This window comes from Pelecanus crispus, chromosome 2 (assembly GCF_030463565.1).
Source record: "Pelecanus crispus isolate bPelCri1 chromosome 2, bPelCri1.pri, whole genome shotgun sequence".
Classification (NCBI taxonomy): Eukaryota; Metazoa; Chordata; class Aves; order Pelecaniformes; family Pelecanidae; genus Pelecanus; species Pelecanus crispus.
In genome coordinates, this window is record NC_134644.1 from 131,182,562 (window position 1) to 131,205,378 (window position 22,817).

The window sequence follows — 22,817 nt, forward strand, 5'->3', positions numbered from 1 at the left end:
GCCGGCGGGGGAGGCTGCGCGACACTGTTGGGGAGGCGCGGTTTACGGTTCTGCCGTAAAGCAGCTCGGCCAGGCCAGCGTCGCTGCCGCCCTTGGGAGGTGAGCGGACATGGGCGGGAATGGCACGACCAAGGCCCTGGAGCTGCTGCGGTCGCTGCCCAGGGTCAGTCTGGCCAACCTAAGGCCCAGCCCAGGCTCCAAAAAGACGGTGAGTGCCTGCAGCTTGTCGGGCGGGTCGCGGGCATGCTTTCCCTCCGGCAGCAGGACTGTGCTTCAGCAGCGGGCGCACCCGGCCCCCGTGGCTTTTGCCTCGAGGGCTGTCAGAAAGCCTTTGGGGAAGCTGCGGCAGGTCCAGGAGAGCGATCTGGCCAGAATAGGAGTGGGAAGGCAAAGTGGGTGACAGTGTTGTGTGTGTTGGTGCTGTTCATGCCCGTTGCATGTCTTGTAGCGAGTGTGTGTGGCTGTCCCCACAGAGAGCTGGCTGATGAGTGGCCCTAGCTAAACCTGAGGGCCATCGTTGGGGGATGGGCGGAAACAGTAAAAAAGTGTTGAATACCAAGCGTTTATGGGGTGGGGTGATACATCTGAAAAGGGAGGGTTAAAGGCTTAAAAAGAAAAGGAATGTGATGCTAGCCAGCACTTCTTGTTCATATTGATTTCTCGACAGCAAACCTAAATGTGCTCTTCCCTGTCTCCTTGTAAAGTGATAGGGGAGTAAAGAAAAGAAACCAGGAAGAAACCCACTTGGTTTGGGAGAAATACCAGTGAACAGAGGGATGAGGGTCAAGGGCTAAAGTCATAGGAATAGAGAACTGACAGGGAACACCAAGCAGCACTGCCCTGTCAGTGCTCAAGCCTCCCTAGAGATGCCTACAGAGCTGGTGAGTGCTGCACAGTTGTAACCCCTTAGACCTGTGACAGGGCAAGAGGATGGAAATTCTCCCCTGCAGCTGTTGGGGTTGCTTTGTCAAGTTACTTCACTTGGAGCTGTAAATATCCAGCTTGGCCAGGGTCAAGCAGAGCTGGAAGAAGCAGGCCTATACAGGGCTGGAGTGGTGATTCTTAAGGCTTTTCAAACTAATCCAGGCTCCCAAATGGTATTTTGAGGCTTAGCATGCAGAAGTTGTGAGACAGTCTGAACTTGAGGTTTACTAGAACTGATGCTTCCCTGCCAGTCTTTGGTGTCAGGACTTTTTGTTTTTTTAAGGTAGCTGTTGGATTTAGGAAAACACTGGGGTTTTTAATCTTGAAAGGAGAGGGTTTTGTACACTCACTGGATCTTTAGCAAGTAATTTGCAACTCCATATAGGTTTTGCCCATGTTACTGCTAACTTTGCCTTCAGTTAGAGTTTGTACAAGTGACCTCAGCTCTGTTTCTTTGGTATTTTTCTTTTGGTGTCTGATAACCTTATTCTGTGATCAATGAAGTTTTCAAATAAGCAGACTTAAGAACATTTGACTTCACAAGCAGAAGTTGCAGCCAAAAAAAAAAAGAGGTTTTGATTGGCTCCTCTGACAATCTAAAATCTGGTCAATGTACTGATTACATTCCATTTGTGACCAGATATTGTTGGTATATTTGTATTAACTAAAGTCACTCTGTAATCTGGTGTGTGTACGGGCAACTGCCAGAAAGGGTGGGCCAGCTGTGTCCTCTCTTTGCTTCCAGGTGCTCGCACCCGCTGTATGTCTTGTACTGCTGCTAGAGGTTGTGTGGTGAGCCAGAGCAGGGAACTAAACCAGCTGAAAACTAGTTAGACAAAAATTAGGTTCTGCCTAGTTTAATTCCCTGACCTGTGCATCGCAGAGCCACACAACTGCTTGTGTTGGCACAAGAGACACTGTGAGTGAAGAAGCATAGCGTGAGCTGGGGACAAGTCAGCTTCCTTTGGTGGCAGGGATAGTCTAGCCTAGCATAAAACTGCACTTGAACTCTATACTATTTAGTATTAATACAGGTAAGCTGTGCATCTTAGGTCAGATGATGTTTCAAATATATTAATACTTTTTTTTTCTGATGTATGTCCGTACTGACTTTTCTACTAATATTTCAGTGCACATGAAGTGCTCCGTAACTTTGGAAAACTTACAGACGCAATAAAGAGCATAAACTATCAAATTTTTAAAAATTTGAAAGACGAGAGACTAATAATCAAATACCGTGATGTAATGAGCAGTTTTCAGACCTGAGTTTGACTCGATATTCTGTGCTGCAGTCTAACTGCATGGAGTGACTGGTAGGATTAGGGGTGCTTGATGCTTACCGTAGTCTCTTGAATTATTTGCATTATTATTGATCCAACAGTGACTATGTGACTTAACCAAAGTTAGTTTATAAGCAGTACAAATACTGTTTAGAATGTGTTGCTTTACATGTCTCCCAGCCTGACTGATTCACATTGAGGAACACAATGGAAAATAGCAAATGTATGAATTGTATTGTGCAGTTATTAGACTAGTTAGCAACACGACGTTGCTCCTTCCACATGTGTTCACGTTCCAGTGAATGTTAGCTTAAATGGGAAAAACTTTGTAAGATCAAATGGATCCATCAAAGCGATGCACAGACATGATCGTGCCTTTTGGAGCTGAACAGTGAACTCTACCCTGTGCAGCATGACAGTGAGATTCTGAAGCTTGTGACTCTGCCTTATCCCTGACAAAGTGTGAAGGAATCAAAGTGAGCCCTAGTGCTGTAAATACTTCAGTATATGAATTAAATGAAGTCACCTTACACAGAAAACTTTTATTAGTTAGGTCAGAGTGAGGTGGCACTGCTTCATTTAGTAGCAGTTGCTCCCAGCTGCTCATTTCCACCCTTGCTTACTGCCTTTTTTGTAATCCTATAGATATTTGCATACCCATGAATTGTACTGAATGGTGCAACTGACCTGTGTTTTAAATTTAAAAAAAAAAAAAAAAAAAGTTTTACCTTTGCTTATCTCTCTGATCCCATTCTCCGTTTAGCTGTGCAAGTACTTCTGCTGGCACAAGTAGGAGGTGAGTGCAAGAAGATTGCTGAACTGCTGCTTATGGCTGCAATGCTAATTTAAAGTGCTCGGGAAACTAATAGCTTAGTATCACAGTCTTCATTTAAAAAAATAATGAAGGTTTAAAATACAATCTTCCCTTTTGATTTGTAGTCAGTAGAAATTGCAACAGTTGCAGACTCTTTAGAAAGCCTGAGTCCATGAAAAGAATTATGTGTGTGCATAGCATATATAGCCTGTTCCCCCATCCCTTGAAGTAGAATTGATTTTTTTTTTTTTTTTTTAAATTTCTTTTTCCATTGTCAGTGTTCGGAAACTTCTGAGCACTGAGCAACTTTCTCATGAAATAGGAGGAGATATCAATAGTTAAGTCAGGAAAATTCTCTAACTTGGAGAGTGCAGGGTGTAAGAGGTAGGATTAAATACTAGTACTCCTTTTATCGTGATATGTGTTCATGTAAACTTTCAGACTATTTGTGGTGCCTCCCTAGAGCTGTGCTCTGCAAAAATCACACTAACTGCTTTTCTGACTATTTTTCCCCTTAGAAAAGAGCTATCTCTTAATTTTTCTTCAAGAATCAGTGTTATGCTCAGTTGTTTATATCTCTGAAGTCTTAATGTTTTATAGATACTTACCTCCAAAGTAGCTGACTAAATGTATCATTGATTGTTTTCAAGGAGAAAAGACGTGGCCGTGGAAGATACGGAGGTCAGAAGTGTGGTCGAGGTCACAAAGGAGAAAGACAAAGAGGAAATCGCCCCCGATTAGGCTTTGAGGGTGGTCAAACTCCATTTTACTTGGCCATACCAAAATACGGGTTTAATGACGGACATAGGTAAGTTTCTTCACATTTACTCAGAAGTTAGTCACTCTCTGCTTTTCTTGATCTTTCTCCTGAAGCCAGAATCTAATGCCAAAACAGGCCTAACTGAAAATGAGACGTTCTCAGATTGTTAGCTTCCCTACCAGCAGAATCTCCCATTTCTTGTGAGATTATTGTTTTAATGAATTAATTTATTTTCTGTTGGTTTACAGCTCTGCTTATTTGCCCTTTTCTTTGCATAACCCCTCATATGTAGCAGATTAGCCTTCCTCCTACAGCAGAGTGCATTTCTCCTCTCAGACCGCTCCTCCATACGTGCTTGTTTTTCCCTTTGCCTGTCTGCACAGCAGATAAGCTATTGAACTGACTGGGAAGAGTCCTGCTGACTTGAGTGAGGATGTTAGGCATGGAAGTGTAATCCAAAGCCTTGCTTTGTTATTTCTCTTTTCTTTATTCACTTGATCTGCTGCTAGCCAAACAATTCTGCTTCTCTTCATGACTCTACCTTTTTAGCCCTGCAACACTGCAGTCTTTGTCTGTCTGCACTCCGTCTGTTCCACCTAGGATCTTAAAAAGTTCTTTAATACCAAATCTATTGGATGAAGCCATTGTCATCTTTCATAATTGTTCTCCTCAGACATTCTGCCTTGTTTGACACTTCTGTCCCTTTTTTTGCATTGTGCTTGTTTGTGCCATGTCCTTCTTTCAGCTTTTTAATGTTTAAAATTATTCTTCTAACCAGTCACTGTTCTTAGCTGGAGATCTGTATGCCAGTGTTTTATTAATTTCCTTCACTATATTGACAGTTATAAATATTTTTTTGTTTGCTTTTTGTTGTTCAAAGCTGGTTTTGTTTCCTAAGGTGGCATGTATGTTACCTTGATCACTAACCATCTTGCTGCTTTTGGGTATGGTCATGAAAGCATTGCATGGATACAGAACTTGTTATAGGCAGTAGTAAGAAAAATGCGCCACACCTAGCAAACAGTTCAAGAATGAAAGGACTTAGTGAATTTATTTGTGAATTGTTAAACAGAACAGTGTGATTTTTGTGTTTCATGTGCTGTTATAACTTTACCAAATAGCTGTGCATTTTTATATTTTCATTCTTTATGCATGCAGTATAAGCTACAGACCTGTCCTGATTATCAAAGGTTTTTTGTCAGTCCTACTAGTTTTGAAGTGTGATTCAAACTATATTTCCAAGTACTGTTATTTCTTCCTGTTTGCTTAACTCTTATGAGTACATGAGAAGCACTTTCAATAGCTGAAGACACAGTGTGGATCCGCAAGCCCACAAAGGAGATGCTGCAGAATGCAGGCACTGAGCTTCTTACCTTAACAGTGGTCACAAGTTTATGAACAACCACCAGCAAAAATCCAAGTTTCTGCAGTGACAAGAAATTAATAGGGTCTTGCTGTTTTTAACCACATCTGACAGCATGTGGAAACAAAAGTACTCTGTAATTTCTTTTCAATGTTCTTGGCAAAATTTCAATGCCAGGTTATTGTAAATGTTTTTCTAGTGAACGTTGTAAGTGCACTTGAGAGACTATCGTGGCAGGATGGGAGCATGCTGAACAATGTCTCTGCCTGTTTATCTTCACCTCAGTCTTCTTTCTGTCTGCAGTGGTGTTCCTCTACTTTTTGAACTTTTGCTCTGTTAGGAACTGTCTGACATGCAAATTCTGTTGCTTGTCTTGTCTTACTAGGTTACCAATAACAAAGATAAGCTGCTCAGTTTTTCTGCTACCACTCACAGGTTTCCAATAGCAGTGGTTAAACTGTATGAGAAAGTTTTGAGCATCGGCATAAATGGTATGCAGTAGGTGTAGGGACTGGGACTGGGAAAAACTGCTCTAAGGATTGGTTTGTATAGTTAAGCTAGAACTTCATAAAATGCAAAAGTGGATTCTGCTGAAGCTGATGGCTGTTGACAAAATATTCCAATTTCCTTTGGAGATAAGGGTTAATTACATATTTTCTCAGTATTTCTCTCCCTTGGTGGTATTTTGAGGAAGATTCCATTCAATACTTGTGAGATGTCAGGTACAGCGGTAATGGACTAAAAAATCTTGTTGAATATAGGCAAGTTATGCAGGAGCACTTACAGGGTTTGGCTGACAGTCTTTGACTAAACTTGTATGGGAGGGGAGGATATATTTGGTTTTGACTGTGTATTTTTTTTTGTCAGACTTTCTGAATGTATCAGTGAAGCTACCAAGCTGGATTCACTTTGAAGATGGTAGTTATTTAGAATCTTGTTGGCTTACCATGAAATGCTGACACTTTAATTTCTTCACCTTTTTTTGCTTCTTTAAACCAGTCAGCAAGTAAAGAGGCATCCTGGAGTAAATTGAGCTCGGCTACAGCAAAATAATTAATATCGTATTGGAGGTGGGGGTGCCTGAGCAAACCTGAAGGCATAATGGAGTCTTGGGCTGTAACTAGGGCTTGCATTTGCATTAAATTAAACTTAAAATTTTGGCGTGTGGATGGGTGGGTTGTAAACATTTACTTGGTAGTTTTAGGAGTAGGTAGAAAATGGAATACAGTATGGTATATCTCGGTTGCCCAGTTCTTATTAAAGCTTCAATTTTGTAAATTTCTCAACATTTTGTTTGGTTTTTTTTGTTTTCCTCTCCCCAGCCGGAGACGCCAGTACCAGCCGCTCAGTCTTCAGAGGCTGCAGTACCTGATTGATTTGGGTAGAGTTGACCCCACGCAGCCGATTGACTTAACACAGCTCACTAATGCCCGAGGTGTAACAGTGCAGCCTCTCAAAAGGGATTATGGTGTCCAGCTGGTGGAGGAGGTATGCGTACAAGACACTAACTACTTCAGGCAGTATAAAGCCTTGGGTTCTCAGTTTTTCCATACCAGGCTGTCAGATTGTCCTTCCCATGTTTTGGAAGCATCTTTGCTTTCCTAGATGAGTTTGCTGCGGAATTTTTGTCATAATAAATCCGCTAGAGGGCACTGTGTGTTAGCAAAAAAACCCAAACCCAGGCTGTTCCAAGATCTGAGAGACTACAAAATTAGTAGTCAAAGAGCACATAACAAGAGGCTGAACTACTATTTTAGCACGGAAGACTAGAATGTACTGTAAGAAGTGTATTAGTATTTTGGACAGGCAAACATTTTTCGTTCAATCCAGGTGACTTGAGTGAGAGCAATCTGGTTACCTGTCTTGGTGCCAGGAGCAGACCAATCATAGTATTTGGCAGGATTTAATGTTACTTACAACTTTGCAGAGGAGAATAAATGCACGTCCTAAAATACTCATTTTAATAGTACTGTTAATGTGTTGAAATTTACAGGGTGCTGATATCTTTTCAGCAAAAGTAAATATTGAAGTGCAGAGGGCATCTGAATTAGCAATTGCAACCATAGAAAAAAATGGAGGTGTTGTAACAACATCGTTCTATGATCCGAGGAGTTTGGGTAAGAATTTATTTTCAGTTCTGACTTCCCCCCCCGCCCCGCCCCTGAATGTGTGATGGTTAAATGATCCAAATCAAAGTTTCAGATATAGTTCTTACTGGAAAATCATTAACAACTTCTATTCTAAAAGCTTCAACAACACATTGGTATACAAATGTTGAACTGTAATGCATCCTCACTTTTGCTTTTTTTAACCATTCACCTGTTTAGCCCTACCAGTGTTAGTAGTCACTTACCAATTAGCCAGTTAAAGAAATCCAAGTAGCTTTGTATATAGAGGAACTAATAAAAGATTGTTTCTTTGAATTTTTGTCTTCTAACTTTGTCATGTGTCTAATAACCCTAAGAAAATTCAGGGAAAAAAAAATAGATTTAAAAAACACTGTGGTTGTTTATATTTTCAATTTAAAATACTTTTCCAGTTAAAGTGAGGAAATAACTAAGTTACAGAAGCTCAGAATCGTTCCACTCAAAATGGCTATTGTTTTCAGAACACTTTCACTGAAGAATGAGGCTTTGCTTTGCTTGAGGCTGCATCCTGCCTAATATTCATTCATGCAGTTTTTATTGACAATAATGGAGCTTTCATGTGTGAATGAGGCTGAGAACAAGAGGAATAGACATTTTTAGTGTGCAAAATTTTTACCCTGGAGTGTTAAAAGTTCTTTTTTTCCAATCCAGAAAATAATCAAAATATTAAGGTTAAAAGGATCTGGAATGTAATTTACCAAATTCAGTAAAGCTTGAGGAGGAGAGGATGGTCTCACAAATGACTAAATAGGTACATATGCCATTGATTCTTTATTTAAAATACTTATAGAAACACTAAATTTGACATTTGTTGGTACACTGTGTAAATAGCCATGCAAATGCATTGCTTCTAACCTGGAAGCCAGTCCATTAAATAAACGGCATCACCTAGCTTAGTTATTGTGTCTTTCCAAAGTAGGCATTCTAAATGTATTAGAAGTAATAATTCATCCAGATTGTCACTATAAATAGCAGTTAAAACAGAGTTGTTTTTTTCGTTAAGTGAAACTTGTTAAACACTATCTTATTCTGAACAAGAATATTCTTAAGATTTGGTTTTTTGATTGATACTTCTTAATTAGAGTTTAATAATTCATTTAGCACAAAATAGTAAATAAAAAGATGTCATTTAATGTCTTTAAATATGCATTGTAAAGCATAGTATCTAATTTTCTCTCATGTTTACCCACAGAAATTTTGTGTAAGCCAGTACTATTTTTTCTGCGTGGCCAGCCTATTCCAAAGCGAATGCTTCCACCCGAAGATCTAGTCCGTTACTACACAGATGCCAGGAATCGTGGGTACCTGGCAGATCCATCTAAGGTTGCAGAAGCCAGGCTTGAACTTGCCAAGAAATATGGTTATGTCTTACCAGACATAACTAAGGATGAACTCTTCAAAATGTTAAGCACACGCAAGGATCCTAGACAGATATTTTTTGGTCTTGCTCCAGGATGGATTGTAAACATGGCAGACAAGAAAGTTCTAAAACCAACTGATGAGAGGCTGTTAAAATACTATAGCTCATGAATTCAGGACTGGAGACAACTGCAGGTGTACAGGAAACATCTGGGTATGAAATAATGGATACGATGTAGTGTTTGTTTTTTTTAAGACTCCTGTTATACTAGACAAAACATAAATTTTTGTTTATGTAATCTTCTGGTGTAGCTCTCAACTTTTTTATTGTCATAATACAGTGTATGAAGAGTCTTAACATTTGGAAACAGTGTAGAGTCTGACATAAAGTGTGTGTTCTGACACTTTCTCTGGCGATGATTTGCCAGTTACTTTTTCAAACAAAATGTTTTGATGTTGCATTCATTTATTTCCGAGGATGATTCCAAAGAGTAACTTGACCTAATAATTAGTTTATGGATTTTTTCCCCCTCAATTTAAAATCAGAAACATGGCTGTACAAAACTAGTATTAGTTTTATAATCATATTACATAGCATTCTATTTTGTTTTAGAAAATTGTATCTTGAATACCTCTAAGAGGTAGAACATCTATTTTTGTTACTTCTGGTTGTTTTTAATTTTCCCCATCCAAAGTCCAGAAGAATTCATTAACCTCTTCAATTCCATAGCAATGTTTTGGATTTTGCTACTGCCATCAGTAGTACTAGAGCTTGACAGATCTTGATTTTTGTCTTATTCCTTCCTATGGAACTGAGAAAGACAGGGTGTGCGGTTTAAAGGAACTTTCTAGCTAACTTTAAAAAAAAAAAAAAAGATAGCTATCTTAAATCAATGGCTTTTATTATTCAAACAGAATTTAAAACTTGTCCAGATACGAATGTAACATCATTAATAAAAATGCATAGCAGAATCCAGAGTCAATTAATACTAGACAGTGACAGTCGATAGTGCAGGATGGGGATGTGATAGACAAAGTACTCAGTTAGGATTCAGTTTTCAGCTTGATCACAGAATGCATATGTGACAGTGGACAAATTAATTTAGATGTTGTGAAAAGTTATGAACCAGTTATTTTTATGGGAAACAGTATTTTAATCACACCAACTTGATACAGTATTGACACATATTTTCCAACAAATGTTTGTTTCGACAATCTCTCCAGAATACTGTACTGTTATTATGCAAGAGTATTCTAGGTTTCATACGGAAGCTTAGGATTGGGCATTTGGGTGATGAACCAAGCAGTAAATTGAAAGATGAGAGAGGAGACTAGGTTAATCTATCAGAACTTGATCTGACACCTCAGAAGTTAATGAGAAGCTTCATAATTACATGAACTTTAATGGGAGCCGAATTTGGCTTTAAAATAGGGATAATTTGGTTATTAGGAAACAGTCCGGAAGACCAGAGCACAAGAGTAAGTCTTGCTTTCCTATTTTCTTGCGCCTTTGGAAATGCTACCTACAGTTTCCTGTAGCTGCCAAACCATCCCATCTCCTAGGGAAAGCCCTCTGAGTGCCAGAATCTCCTGTTTTGCCTGTATAACACCTGTATTTCACTTGTGTGCCTCAAGGGGGGGTGGGGGGAAGAAAAAAAAAATTAAATATTGTCTTTTTCTTTCAGAGAATAACAAGAAGCGGATGAATTTTTTTGTTGGTGCTTGTCAACCAGCCCAGATTTTTGCTTCACTCAACAAACTGCCTTGTCAATTAATATGAGCATCTGTAATCGCAAAACAAAATAAAACAAGTCTTCTATTCTCATGCTGATTAAATAGTCTGAAATCCAGGGATTAACAATGGGAAGTCGCTAATTTTTGACAGTTTACTCTTCAGCTTCTGTTGTCTGTTGTTCATGTGTGTGGGATGCTATCATTAATGGTCGTTCTCTTGATTTGTGGTTTAAGTATAGGTGAAACACAGCAAAACAACACCAGTATAAAATTGCGTTATGAATAGCAGGAATTTGTTCTTAGTGGCATTAACATTCATATTTTATAAGGTGCACAATACTTTTTTGGCACATTAAGAATAATACCATGTGCCAAAAAAAGTATAGCTAGTGTTAACTTGAATGTGAAGTAAATAACTTTCTCACTTTAGATGTATCCTGTTCTGCATCCTGATGATTGTTGGTTTGGAAACTTAAATGACAAGCAATACTTTTTTTTTTTTTTTTTTTTTTTTTTAAACTTTCCCCCCCTCTCCATTTGTTATTACAATACTACTGCCTCCATTTGGGAGGGAGTTGGAGGCGGGGGAAGAGTATTTATTGCCTTCCCTTATTTGTGCCATAATGTTTCTGTTTTTATGAATCAATTCACAATTGTATTTTGTGGAGGTGGTGGTACTCAACAGGAAAGCTACTTAACTGGAAGCAAAGAAGGAAGTTAGTCATATTAGTGAAGACCAGAAGACAAAAGTGTTTATGTATCATTGTGTATTTTTGGGAGGAGAAGAGGGGGGAAGGCAACTTTGTTTCCACTCCTGCTCTTTGTATTAAAATGAACAAATTGCTCTTGGCAATTTTTTTTTCTAAATCAATTTCTTTGATATACACATGCATGCACGCGCTGGTTTCTGTAGGCTTCTAAATGGTTTTCAGGTGAAAGGGTAACTTGGATAAAATGATAACAGTGAAAGAAAGAATGAAAACAGGAAACAGATGTCTGGTGACGTCGAGGGATTGGATAGCACTTACTCAGTGAACGACGTCTTAGTCACAAGGCAGCTGTATCCTGGCTCTGATACTATAACACTACAAATACCTTGGAGCCAAAACAGCCACGTTCCACAAAATCCGGTCATTCTACTTTATAAAGGTGATCTTTTATCATCTTATAATTGGAGAGGGCAAAAGGGCTGTATGTTGCTTTATTTAAAATATGCTATGCTTGTCTTTTTTTCTCTCTTCTGTTTACAGTAGGTCGTATCTTATAATGGTTGTTCTGATTTTTATTTACTAGTGAAAAAAGTGACAAGGCCATAGAGGATTTCCTGTTCATTTTATCTCGTCAGGAACACAAGTCTCCTGGCAACCGAATACAGAATTATCAAAAGCACAAGTAGGTTATTGACAAGGTTTCTAATAAATCCGTAATAAACAGCCTCCCAATGGACTGTTGTTTATATGAGGGTCAGGCTCACTGATGCAGGACTCTAAGCCAGCACCGGCATCTAAGGCCGTTCTCTTTACTTAGGAATATGTACCATGTTTTCATGTTCATAAGATAAATGATTGCCTCGGATATCCTGTTTTGAAAGGGGTTTTTCATATGCAACAATGTATTGCACAGCAAGAAGCACCCAATCTGCTGTAACCGGAAAAGCACTACCAAGTATCTAAGGAAAAGAAACGTTATTTGTGCCATAAAATACTGAAAGCCGTGTCAGTTTTTATCAACAACATCAAGCTTTTGCATGGTTCCTTGATAAAACTGATTACATATGTGAGACTGAAATCAAAATAAAGGCCTCTGAAGGAGTACATACGTTGTTATATCATACCTTGATAATTAGAAATCACCTATTTCTTATGAAATGGACTCTACTAACAGCAGCCAGTCAATACTATCCTTACAGGTGGCTGGCTGCAGACTCAAAATGAAGCAAGTTAAAATAAATGCATTTTCCCTTTTATTTTGCTGTACAACCGAGACACACTGGCTTTTCATTCATTATACTTCATAGCACAGTAGTCGTGTTTAACAACCGAAAGTTGACTGTACCATTCACTGATTTCCAAAAAGGAATAAAGGAATAAATCAGTGGCCCTGATCTGAATCTTCGCTGGCAGTGTGCCAACATTGTTTTGACATACGAGCATAATTGATGTTAGTGCTCCAGGAAGTCATATAAAAGTGATCAATTACAAAGACAGCTTCCCATTGCTATTTTATTATTTTCTATTTTATTGCTAAAATTGAAAATGCTAAAGCAAAGCTGATTTTGCACTGTTGAACACTCACAAGTTCTGTAAAAATTCGTCTCTAGTTTGAAATTGTTGCACGAATTTTGTATTTTAAATATTTAAGTGTTATATTTACATATACCTAAAATGAGAAAGATGCTGTGTCTGTCCAAAATGACCAGTTTAACATTCCGTGTGCAGATTTATTTCTTAAAATTTCTTGATCGGTGGTCAGATGGGAATAGTTCTACATAACTCGCAGTCTGTACTTCAGTTTGTTGTGTTATGATTTAGTCTATGAAAAGATGTAGTTAGAAGCCCTGGTGTGAACAGAATTCTTACCCATTAGAGGAAAATTAGGAACTTTTTAAGCTCCTTCATCTCCTAGCCCAGGTGGCCCATCTTGGTCTTTTGTAGCAGAAATATATGGCATTGTCTAAAGAATTACTAGTTTCTCAGTGGAAGCAAGCTATCCTCAGATCTATTCTGTCTCCTTTGGTTAATATTCTCTCTGGTGCATCTGCATCTTCCCGAGGTCTCTTCTCACTTCTCCCGTTGTAGTGGTGGGAACTACAGGGCTCAATCATTCTCACAGTGTCATCCTGTCTGGCCCACTCTGGGTTTGAAAATCTGGTTGTTTTATGTGCCTCTGGAGCAGGAAAAGTGTTGATCATTCCTGCATCTGTTTATGCGAGGGGGTTTTTCGTGGCTTGAGTTTCCTGGACTGGTGTTGCTTTTGTTGTTAAAAATGTCAACAGCAATGTTGTTTACTTGTTAACCTTGTAGATTCCAAGACACGCTCCGACTGAGTTGGAGGGGCCTTTGAGCAATGGATTCGGAGTTTATTCAGAGTCAAGGAACACTCCTAGAAGGGTGTCTGTGCACTTAACTCAGAATTACACAGACTAGATACAAGTCTTAATGGACAGGCAATTTTGCATTCAATGCATTGATGCCCAAATCAGTCTCTCCTTGCACTTTTGGAAACCCAGCCTTTGTAAGGTTCGTTCTCGTTTCACAGTAGGATTGTCCTGTCTGCTCCTTTAACTATAAATAAGGGCAAGGTAGCCTGAAAGTCTGTCATTTCTTGATATGTATGTTTTTATTGTTATTCCTTGGGCAGGTAATGACAGCTAGAGGTTTGTGTACATAGAGCAGTCTATGAAAAATAAGTTGATGTCTAAATTTACAATAAACTAGTTCTCTATGGATTTTTTTGTGAGGCTAGTGTAGTGTGCCTTGCTCCTAGTGTGGAGTACCTTAAATTAAGAAAATAAATTCACTTTTAGTATCAGACAAGGGAGATGCTTTCTTTACTTTGTTGAATGTAGCTGTGGTTCAAAGCTTCAAAAGTTGGAATCCAAGTTCCCTTTAAGTTTAGTGAGATATTGTCTTAATTTCAAAATTAATGCAAGTCTAAACTTACATTGCTCACATGTAGACGATTGTTTAAGCTCATTTCATAGTCACTCAAGATCTGAATGATACAGTCAGTGGAGCCTGGAAGAATCACTGCCTTTAGCCTGAAGCAGACATCTGAGCAACTAAAGGGCACTCTAAGCTCCACTGGCTGTGACAGTAGTTTTACATATAGTGCACCTGTATACACCTAAAACGTAAGTATCTGGAACTGAATCCCACTCTGTGTTTTCAGTGCTCCAAGATGCTTGAAGTTAATGGTGGGAAGATCTCCTTGTGGATCACAAGCCACCAGTGTGGATTGCCTAGCTCAGCACTGGGAACTTCTGAAGTTTGATGTACTAGGTTGTGTTTGTCTGAAAATAAGCGTGCTAATTTAATAAAAAACAAGTCAGAGGACATCTGGGTGCCACAAGAGGCGAAATGCTGATACTTAGATGATCTGTGTTACTTTACAACTATTGGAGAGCACAGCTTTTCCAGGATACAGAAATTGGTGGCATGCTCACCTAGAAGTGTCAGACTCTTTCAAGGTGGATGTACCCCTGTTGCACTGATACTGCCATTCAAAATTTGTCTACCTACCTTCTTTGACCCTCGTAATACGTTGCTGATGTTTGTGCTAACTCTAACGTATGCATTTCCTCCGTAAGCAAAGCATGAAAATTAAAGTCACCTGAACTTGCAAATGAGACAAAGCAGGAGAGGAGGACAGTGTCCCTCTGAGATGTCTCCTTCAGCAAGTGGTACTTGTAATGGTCAGAGAAGGTGACCGAGTTACCTAAACACAGATGTTGTCTCACTGCTCTCCGAGAACGTGCAGGCCGGTGTGTCCCTTAGGGTCCCCCCTACAACTGCTGTGGTGAATTGTGGTGTCTGTGTAAAAGACAGATTTGGGTCTGATCCCTCTACAGATTTTGACTTGCCATTTCTCCTATTTTCAGTGATTTCTGTGTCCCTGAAACCTCATAGACGTGTTTGGTTTTTAGTGCATAGGCAATCATTTATCCCTTCTTTTGGGTTTTGGGGTTTTTTTGTTTTGTTTTGTTTTGGGTTTTTTTTTTTTTGGCAAGGCAATCACACTAATCACCACAGCAGGCAGTCTGGGTATGGGCCATGTACTAGGCTTGAGACTGTTCCAGTCAAAATATTATTCTACTGGTTTTATGTTGGGCTTGGCTGGCTTGACATTGCTGCCGCCCTGACTTCTAGGACTTGTGAAATGTTTGTGCTAATTGTGACTTTGTTGTTGAGTTTTGTTGTTATTCTTGTTACTGGAAGGCTCCAGCCCTTCCAGGTTCATCATTAAAGACAGGTATTTACTGTGGAATGATCATGAAATGGATTACCATAGCAAGGATGTGAACGTGTTGCAAAATTCTACCTAGGTCGTTTTTTCTGCACTCATTTGTATGTATCTGAGGGAATCGAAGCACTGGGATGCTACAATTTTGTCTTTATTTACTGTGTAAAAGCTCATCTGCCCATTAAGAGAACCTAAGAAGAAAATAGAGGGTAAAAAGCTGCCAAGGCATTTTTGCTGCATCTTGTGAAAAGTGCATGTTTTCCCAGTTTGAACTGTTGCTCTCAGCTGAGCTGGATGACTTTGCTTGCAGCATATTAGGAAACTGCAATGGCAGCAGACCCCTATGAGCAATGACATGGAGCTATGGTACTGTAGCTGGCCCTAGTGAAAGAAAAGATAATCTGTGCAGACTTGGGAACATGAAAATCAAGGTATGAAAGTCTCCATCCGAAGAGCTTCCAAAATCAGAAACGTGCCAGTATTCTGCAAACACCACTGAAACTCTGCTGCATGTTTAATTACTCTTTGTTTTTGCTGACTGTACTGTTACGAACAGCAAGTATTCAAGAAATCATTTAAGGAATACATTTTAAGTTTTCTTTATTGTCCTTAGAGTTTTCAGCCCTGTAGGGATCTTGTTTCCAAGCATTGTTCCTGTATCCAGCAAGGCTAGAAGCAAATTTAAGAAGTGGGAGCCAGCATTTTCATGTGATGGCATTATTCCAGGAACTAGTGCTTTAGGATAAACAGTAAATATTGTGAGGCTTGCAAAACAGTTCCTGATTCATTGCTTATACCCTGCTGATTTATTCATTGTTTGAGAGATCAACTCCTCTGCTGTCTCTGCAGTTGACCTCCAGTCGCGTCTCCCTGGCATGAAAGAAACACGCAGTTGCTTCCAGCATCCAAACCTGAGGGTAACAAATATTATATTACCAGGTACATAAGTGTCCCACACAGACAACATCCTCCTCTGCTCCATTCCCCAAATTTCAAGACTGCTGTGATCATTTGTAGTGCTCAGAGTTGCAGCTGCTGGGACAGGGAGAAGGTCCAGTGACCTGCTGGTGCAGGCAAGGCTGACACCTAGTGACCAGACGCATTTATTCCTATGGGAATTCACTGAAGTCTGGTTCAGTGACTATTCACTCTTTTCTAAGTCTGGAAGGTTTAAACTTCAAAGTGAATAGTTCATTTATTTCATCATCACATTTGGACTTTGTTTGCAGTGTTTCTAGTGTACTCTTTTATGGATGAAGTTAAGGTAGCTTGAAAGCTTGTTCAAGCTTAATACTGGAGCCATGAGGGTTTTGCACATAGTCTCCTGGGAGCTGTGCATTGCAGCTGCTCCAAGCAAACTGTGAGATGGCTGGTAGCTATCAGCGGTAAGTTCAGAATATGGTCCTTTTGTGGTTTTTCCTTAATAAAATCATGGCTGACCTTGGTGTTTGGATTCTCTTTGCTCATCCTGTTTTAAAGAACCCCAAATCAAACATAACGGGATACTCTCTGAGTTGCAGAATTTTCTGTCTACTGATGACTGCTGACCAGGGGTAGCATCTTACAATGACGCTGCCACCTGGAAAGCTACACCTGTTCCATCACCATTGCAGATCCTGCTGGAAATGCTTTGAGTTCTGTGCCTTAGCAAACTGCATATTGAAGAGTAAAACCTAGCTAAAAGACCCTTCCAGAATGCTTCTGATATTTCTTTGGTTATCTAGATTAATATTTCAAGAGTATAACGTACTTCTGAGAATTGTGTATGACCTTTACCAAAAGGAGTAGCCATATAAATTTGGGCAAACAGGCCCCACAATGTGAACCAAAGCAGTCTTCGCTTTGTAAGAATAACCATTGACTCCAAAAGTAGACTGCAGAAGTTCTCAGTGGTTCCCCATGTTAATGGGTTTCACATGAAACCCTATACTGAAGCCCTAAAGAAGCCTTCTTGGAGCAGTCCTTGGGACTGGAGGAATTTTTTGTCTTCTGAATGTCTCTTGTCATTTAGATGTTTCTTGAAATATTGGAGATAAACATTTTGGTTGATTCAGCATGACTCTTTGCTACTAGCACTGTGTTTGGCTACACAAAGAGTCAGAGCTCAGTGTTTTTCTGTGGCTGAAGGGAAACTTGGATTCTTCCTGAATGAAATAACTAGGAACTTGCACAAGCCCTGTGCTGTTGAACAGAAAAGGCAGGCTTTTTTTCCTTCAGATAACCTTTTATATCTGACTCAGAACTTTACATATGGCTCAGGTTCTGTATCTGTGGCACGTTTGTAATTAGCCAATGAAAACATAAAAGTGCTGTATTTTAAAATCCACTGATTTTTCATCTGCTAACCATCTCTGATAGGATGTGCCTCTGGAGAGAGTGCTAACAAATTCCCGAGGCAAAAATCTCTGTCAGAGGCAGCAGATTCCAATCTCTGAGCAATACAAGCCTCCAAATAGCCATCGTCTTTCCATCAGTCTAGGATTCAGGTGCTCTGACATTGTGTACATGAAACTCTTTTTTTATTCAGAGTAGTCCACATCATCGTGGCCTTTTTTTTTTTTTTTCATCATCACAGCTTCCACAGTTTTGTTCCAGGGCTGCAAGAGCACCACCAAGCTTGACCGTCCCTGCCTGACCCACCGGCCAGTGTCCTGTTCCCATCCCCAGGTAGGTGCCCGATGCCTGGGCCTGGGGCTGCCCCCCTCATGGTGCCGTGACACTGGGAATGAGAATAGCAAAGCTGCCCAAGCACGCACATACAACGCAGTTCTCTTCCCCCTCTGAAAAACTGACGGTGCAGTTTGGCGAGTGTCTCAAAACTGTTGCCCAGTAACGTTTGCCTGAAGGGAAAGCTGCATTTTCTCACTCGTGTTTGCAGCCATCCTTGGTGTCTCTCCAGAAGGAGCTCACAAACGAGGTTAAAGGCTAGTTCATTTGCATAGTCAATTTGAATAATTATTTTTAAAAAAATCACAAAAACTGGCTTCTAAACTTGATTTCATTTACACTGAAAAGCTAAAGATCAGTTATGAACAAGAGTCACAGAAGAGGTAAATGTGAATTTGACCAGGTATAAATAATAGAGAGACTTCAAATTCTTCATTTTGAAAGCTAAATATTGGGGACCCTGAAGGCCTTGATTGTGATCTTTGAGTTTATAAGGAATGCAGTATATAACGATTCCCCCTCTTTTTCTTTTCTTTTCTTTTTTTTTTTTGAGGTAATGGGAGTTTTGTTAATTGGTCAGACTAAGCCAATTGTTTTCATTATTTCAGACCACAAGTGCAGGATTCCTGCCTTTGTTCAAAGCAGCGCCGTGGGGAAAAATAAAGCTCTCCAGTATCAAAGTAACTTCTTGTGCCTACGGGGAATAAAGCAGGGCATCTATTATGGCTGTCTCCATGGACAGGTAGATGTCACTTCTGGAAAAAGTACGCAGAGCCTCAGGCAACCTGTGTAGTCTTTGTCAGCCCTGTGCTGCTCTACTTGCACTGGTAGTAGTGCCCGAGTAGCCGGTGCCCAGGGTAGAGCTAGGTCCATACATCTGCTCCAAAATAACGTGGCATGGAGCTCCAGCAGTGCAGATGTGGGAACATGTGCAGGCATAGCCGGGGGAAATCGCTCAGAGCAACCCCCTGTGCTCAGAACTCCCCCTGAAACCTCCCGTGTGTGGTGGTCCCCCAGCAATGTCCCACCCTGGTGGTGATGGCACACGGAGAGCCCCATGACCCAGGCAGGTGCTGCCGCGTCCTCCTCTCCGGTGCCGTGACCTGGATGGGGAGCAGCTTATATGCCCCCCTGCCCCAGATCACTGGGTTGAACCGCCTTGCAGCTGGGTTGGGAGCTGAAGCTGGTCTAGCAAGGGGTTTTTCAGGAGTTTGTTCTCCTCTGACAGCTCACCTGCAAGGCCCCCGCTATCAGCTGCCATCTGGTAATGTGGGAAGAATTACATTTCCTCTCTTTGAATAATGGCAAACCCAGCCAGGACAGTCACTGGCCTAGCTCTGCCTGCTCATATGACCAACCACCATCACACTAAAGGAGAGACTGATCTTTCAGACTCACGTGCCTTTGTCACAACTTTGCATGCAGTACTGTAGGAACCAACAAGTAAGGCATGCAGCTCTGCGGCTTTTCTTCTGATTGTATTGTGTCCAAAATCTCAAGAGCTTTAGTGATACTTCTGACTATCCAAGGAGTCAGGCCACCTATACATAGAATCATAGAATGCTTTGGGTTGGAAGGGACCTTTAGAGGTCATCTAGCCCAACCCCCTGCAGCGAGCAGGGACAGCTTTAACCAGATCAGGTTGCTCAGAGCCCCGTCCAACCTGGCCTTGAATGTTGCCAGGGATGGGGCCTCCACTACCTCTCTGGGCAACCTGTTCCAGTGCTTCACCACCCTCATTGTAAAAAATTTCTTTCTTATGTCTAGTCTAAATCTATTCTTCTTTAGTTTAAATCCATTATTCCTTGTTCTGTCACAACAGGCCTTGCTAAAAAGATTGCCTCCAACTTTCCTGTAGGCCCCCTTTAAGTACTGGAAGGCCGCAATAAGGTCTCCTCGCAGCCTTCTCTTCTCCAGGCTGAACAACCCCAACTCTCTCAGCCTGGCCTTGTAGGAGAGGTGCTCCAGCCCTTGGAGCTTCTCTTTTTATATATACATGATTCCCTTTTTATATTACAAGCTTTTCTACCAATTCCCTTGGATTTTACCTGTATTTTATTCATAATGCAACTGGATTCATCACACACTTGCAAATATGAAGTACAAAGGCATTTCCTAATTTCAGTCACAGCCAAAGGTAAAGTTAAATGAAAGATAAAGTTAAATGCACCTATTTGATCTTAGTTCACATGACTCAGGATGTCTCCCCACTGCACATTCACTTGAATTTTACACAGCTGTGTGCTAAAAATACCAATCGATGGAACCTTAGGTAGAAGATTTTACACTGTTGAGATTATTTGTTGTTGGCATCTTTTTTTACAGAAAACCACCAGGAAATGCATGATTCTACACTGAAACACTATTTTTGTATCTCTATCCACTACTATTCTTTATCAGAAATCAACTGTTTGCAATCATTTCTGCCTATAGTGTTATTGACTCCTGTTTGAAACAGGAATTTTTGAAAATTCCTAATTCCACTTTCCTATAAAAGCTTATCAGCTAGTCAAAATAAAGGCATCGTGGTGAAGTATAGGCTCATGCATTAAGCTATACAGTACAGTGTCATTTAAAGAATTATGGAACTTTTGTGCTCACTGAAGAATGAATTTCTTTTTGTATGTTTGAGCAATTTGTTCAAATGATTAACATGAACAGAAAACTCTTACTAAAAGAAAGAGGTCAAAGGGAGAAAATGAAGGTCTCATATGAATGAAAATGTTATGACATGGAAGAAACTTTAAAGGCTATTTAGCTTTCCTGGCATTAAAATGTTTTCTCTCTTCTCTTTGCTCATTTCAACCTCTTCTGTGCCGTCCTTCCTAGGATGCTAAAGCCTCTGACCACATGGAAGACATGTCTGAGGGTCCCACAGGACTCAAGTCGTCCTGACTCATGGCACATTTCTGTTCTGATTAACCCCTCTGTACTAATTTGTTTGGATCAATTAAATTACATTTCTTCTTTGGTTTTTTTCACATCCAATCTGAAAACAAATCTACACCAATGTCCCTTATTTACTATGAAACTACTGTTGTTTGTTACCCCTTGACTGATAATGAAAATCCTATCGGCAAGCTACTCCCTGGCTATTAATTTGTTTCGGTAAAAACCGTAGTGCACATAAAACACTGGTTTTGTCAAACTGCAGCCCAGTGGATGAAAATACATCACTCCTGTATTTAATCTTTACAGAGTTTTCAAGTAAAGCTTTGACCTGGATGCATGATAGTCTATAGTCTTTCTGGAAGGCTGGTAGTAGTAGTCCATTGGTCCCAAAGTTTGGGAGGCACAGAGCGAGCAAAAGCTGGTGATGCCAGCATGGCCACTTCTTCTACAGGTAGCAGAGCTCTCAGCTGCAGGCCCACCCGGAAAGGGAAGGAAAGGAAATATGCTTCGGTAGCGAACACTAATGCCAGCTGACATTTCTAGAATGTGATGGGTTCTTATCATAACCTCATACAGTCAGAAGCTGATTCCCTTAACCAGGTTAAGGAAATGCTACGGTCAAGTTTTCCTGTGTTTTAGTCTGATTTCCTAAGGAAAGAAATGTTGTGCAACAGCACATGCTTGCCTGTCTGTGTGCCCATTTGGCTCTCTGATCATTTCTTTTGGAATGTTTTGAACAGTTTCAGCCCTGCTTGACGACGGAGTGGAAGTGTCCGAGAGAGAAAGGTCCCACAAGCAGCCAGACTGGGGGAGGAGGCTCATGTGTTCCCACAGATAGACGGGCTTAAATGTGAATTCTTCTCATTAGACACCAGCAAACACAGCTCCCAGGCTTCAGCTAGAGAAGCCAGGCTTCAGCAGGGGTGCTGCTGATAAGCCATGGGTGAGGGCACGTGTCTCCTGCCCCTGGTGCTGTTTGAAAGATGCACACAAAGGTACTGACTGGAGAGGGAAACAATGAAATTGAATCCACAAAATACCCTGTCAGAAGTAAAATAGAAACATTTTTCCGCAAAATGCTTTTCAGTCACAGCAGTCTTAATACTGCTTGTAACAGTAGTAAGAACAACCCTTTCAGTTGTGGTGTGATTTGTGCAAAGTTGGCGGCCCTTTAAGGTTAGAAAAATTATAACTATAAACTTCTGCTTTCATATCAACAGGTCTAAAACTTTCAAAACTATTCTAAGTGTATTTAACACAAATTCAGCTAAGTTGAATTTTTACATGCTGCTTTGTTCCAGTTTTGTCTCCACTTATTCGGCATTTTTTCTCACTTGCCACTCATAAACAAGGGAGGCAGATTTTATTGATCAGTGTCAGAAACAGATAGATGTAAAGCACAAACAGCACAGAGAATAAAAAATATTGGAGGCTGTTATTAGCCTAGGAGAAGATTTTCACTAACAAGATAATTTCCTAATTTTTTTAATGAGATGAACATTCCTCATTTTTCCTAATCTATGCCATGAGTGACTTGGCAGTGACTTTGGTCAGTTACTCAGACAAAAAAAGAATAATGCTTTGCATAAACTTATTTTGCAGATGTGGACCACTTTCAAATTGCCAAAAAAAAAAAAAAAATCTCTTTTTTTTTGCTACTTGCTTTCTCTGGGAGAGGAACCAGTTCCTTTTCTGCCCTAGCTGGAGCGGGAGAATACACCTGCCTGCGTGATTCAGTGGGAAGCGAGGCGGTAACTCAGCTATGCATGGGGCCAGCAGAGCCGACGTGTGTTTTGCCACTCAAGAAAGGGGCTGGTTGGTACTTCCCGGCATCTCCCAAGGGGATTTAGCCACCAAAATATGCTTATTGCTAAAACAACGGCACTGACGAGGTGGGGCAGCCGGCTGCCCTGCG

General features: G+C 40.4%; 1 protein-coding gene across 2 annotated transcripts; it reads left to right on the plus strand.

Annotated features, from left to right (window-relative positions):
• Window positions 1–96: 96 nt before the first annotated feature.
• Window positions 97–10,737, plus strand: MRPL15 (mitochondrial ribosomal protein L15). Of its 2 annotated transcripts, none has more exons than XM_009482713.2 (6): window positions 97–208; window positions 3,669–3,826; window positions 6,464–6,629; window positions 7,135–7,258; window positions 8,481–8,861; window positions 10,333–10,737. In XM_009482713.2, the coding sequence occupies exons 1-5, from the start codon at window positions 110–112 to the stop codon at window positions 8,816–8,818; spliced, it is 885 nt and encodes a 294-aa protein (XP_009480988.1). In that variant the 5' UTR covers window positions 97–109; the 3' UTR covers window positions 8,819–8,861; window positions 10,333–10,737. The 2 variants fall into 2 exon arrangements, with proteins under 2 accessions (XP_009480988.1, XP_075561447.1); XM_075705332.1 differs by having other exon boundaries at window positions 3,672–3,826.
• The last annotated feature ends 12,080 nt before the right edge of the window (window positions 10,738–22,817 follow it).

Excerpts from the sequence above, each read along its gene's own strand:
- MRPL15 (XM_009482713.2), top strand. The coding sequence starts at position 110 with ATGGGCGGGAATGGCACGACCAAGGCCCTGGAGCTGCTGCGGTCGCTG. Across the intron at positions 6,630-7,134 it reads GTGTCCAGCTGGTGGAGGAG|GGTGCTGATATCTTTTCAGC; the intron begins GTATGCGTACAA and ends TGAAATTTACAG. Across the intron at positions 7,259-8,480 it reads CTATGATCCGAGGAGTTTGG|AAATTTTGTGTAAGCCAGTA; the intron begins GTAAGAATTTAT and ends GTTTACCCACAG.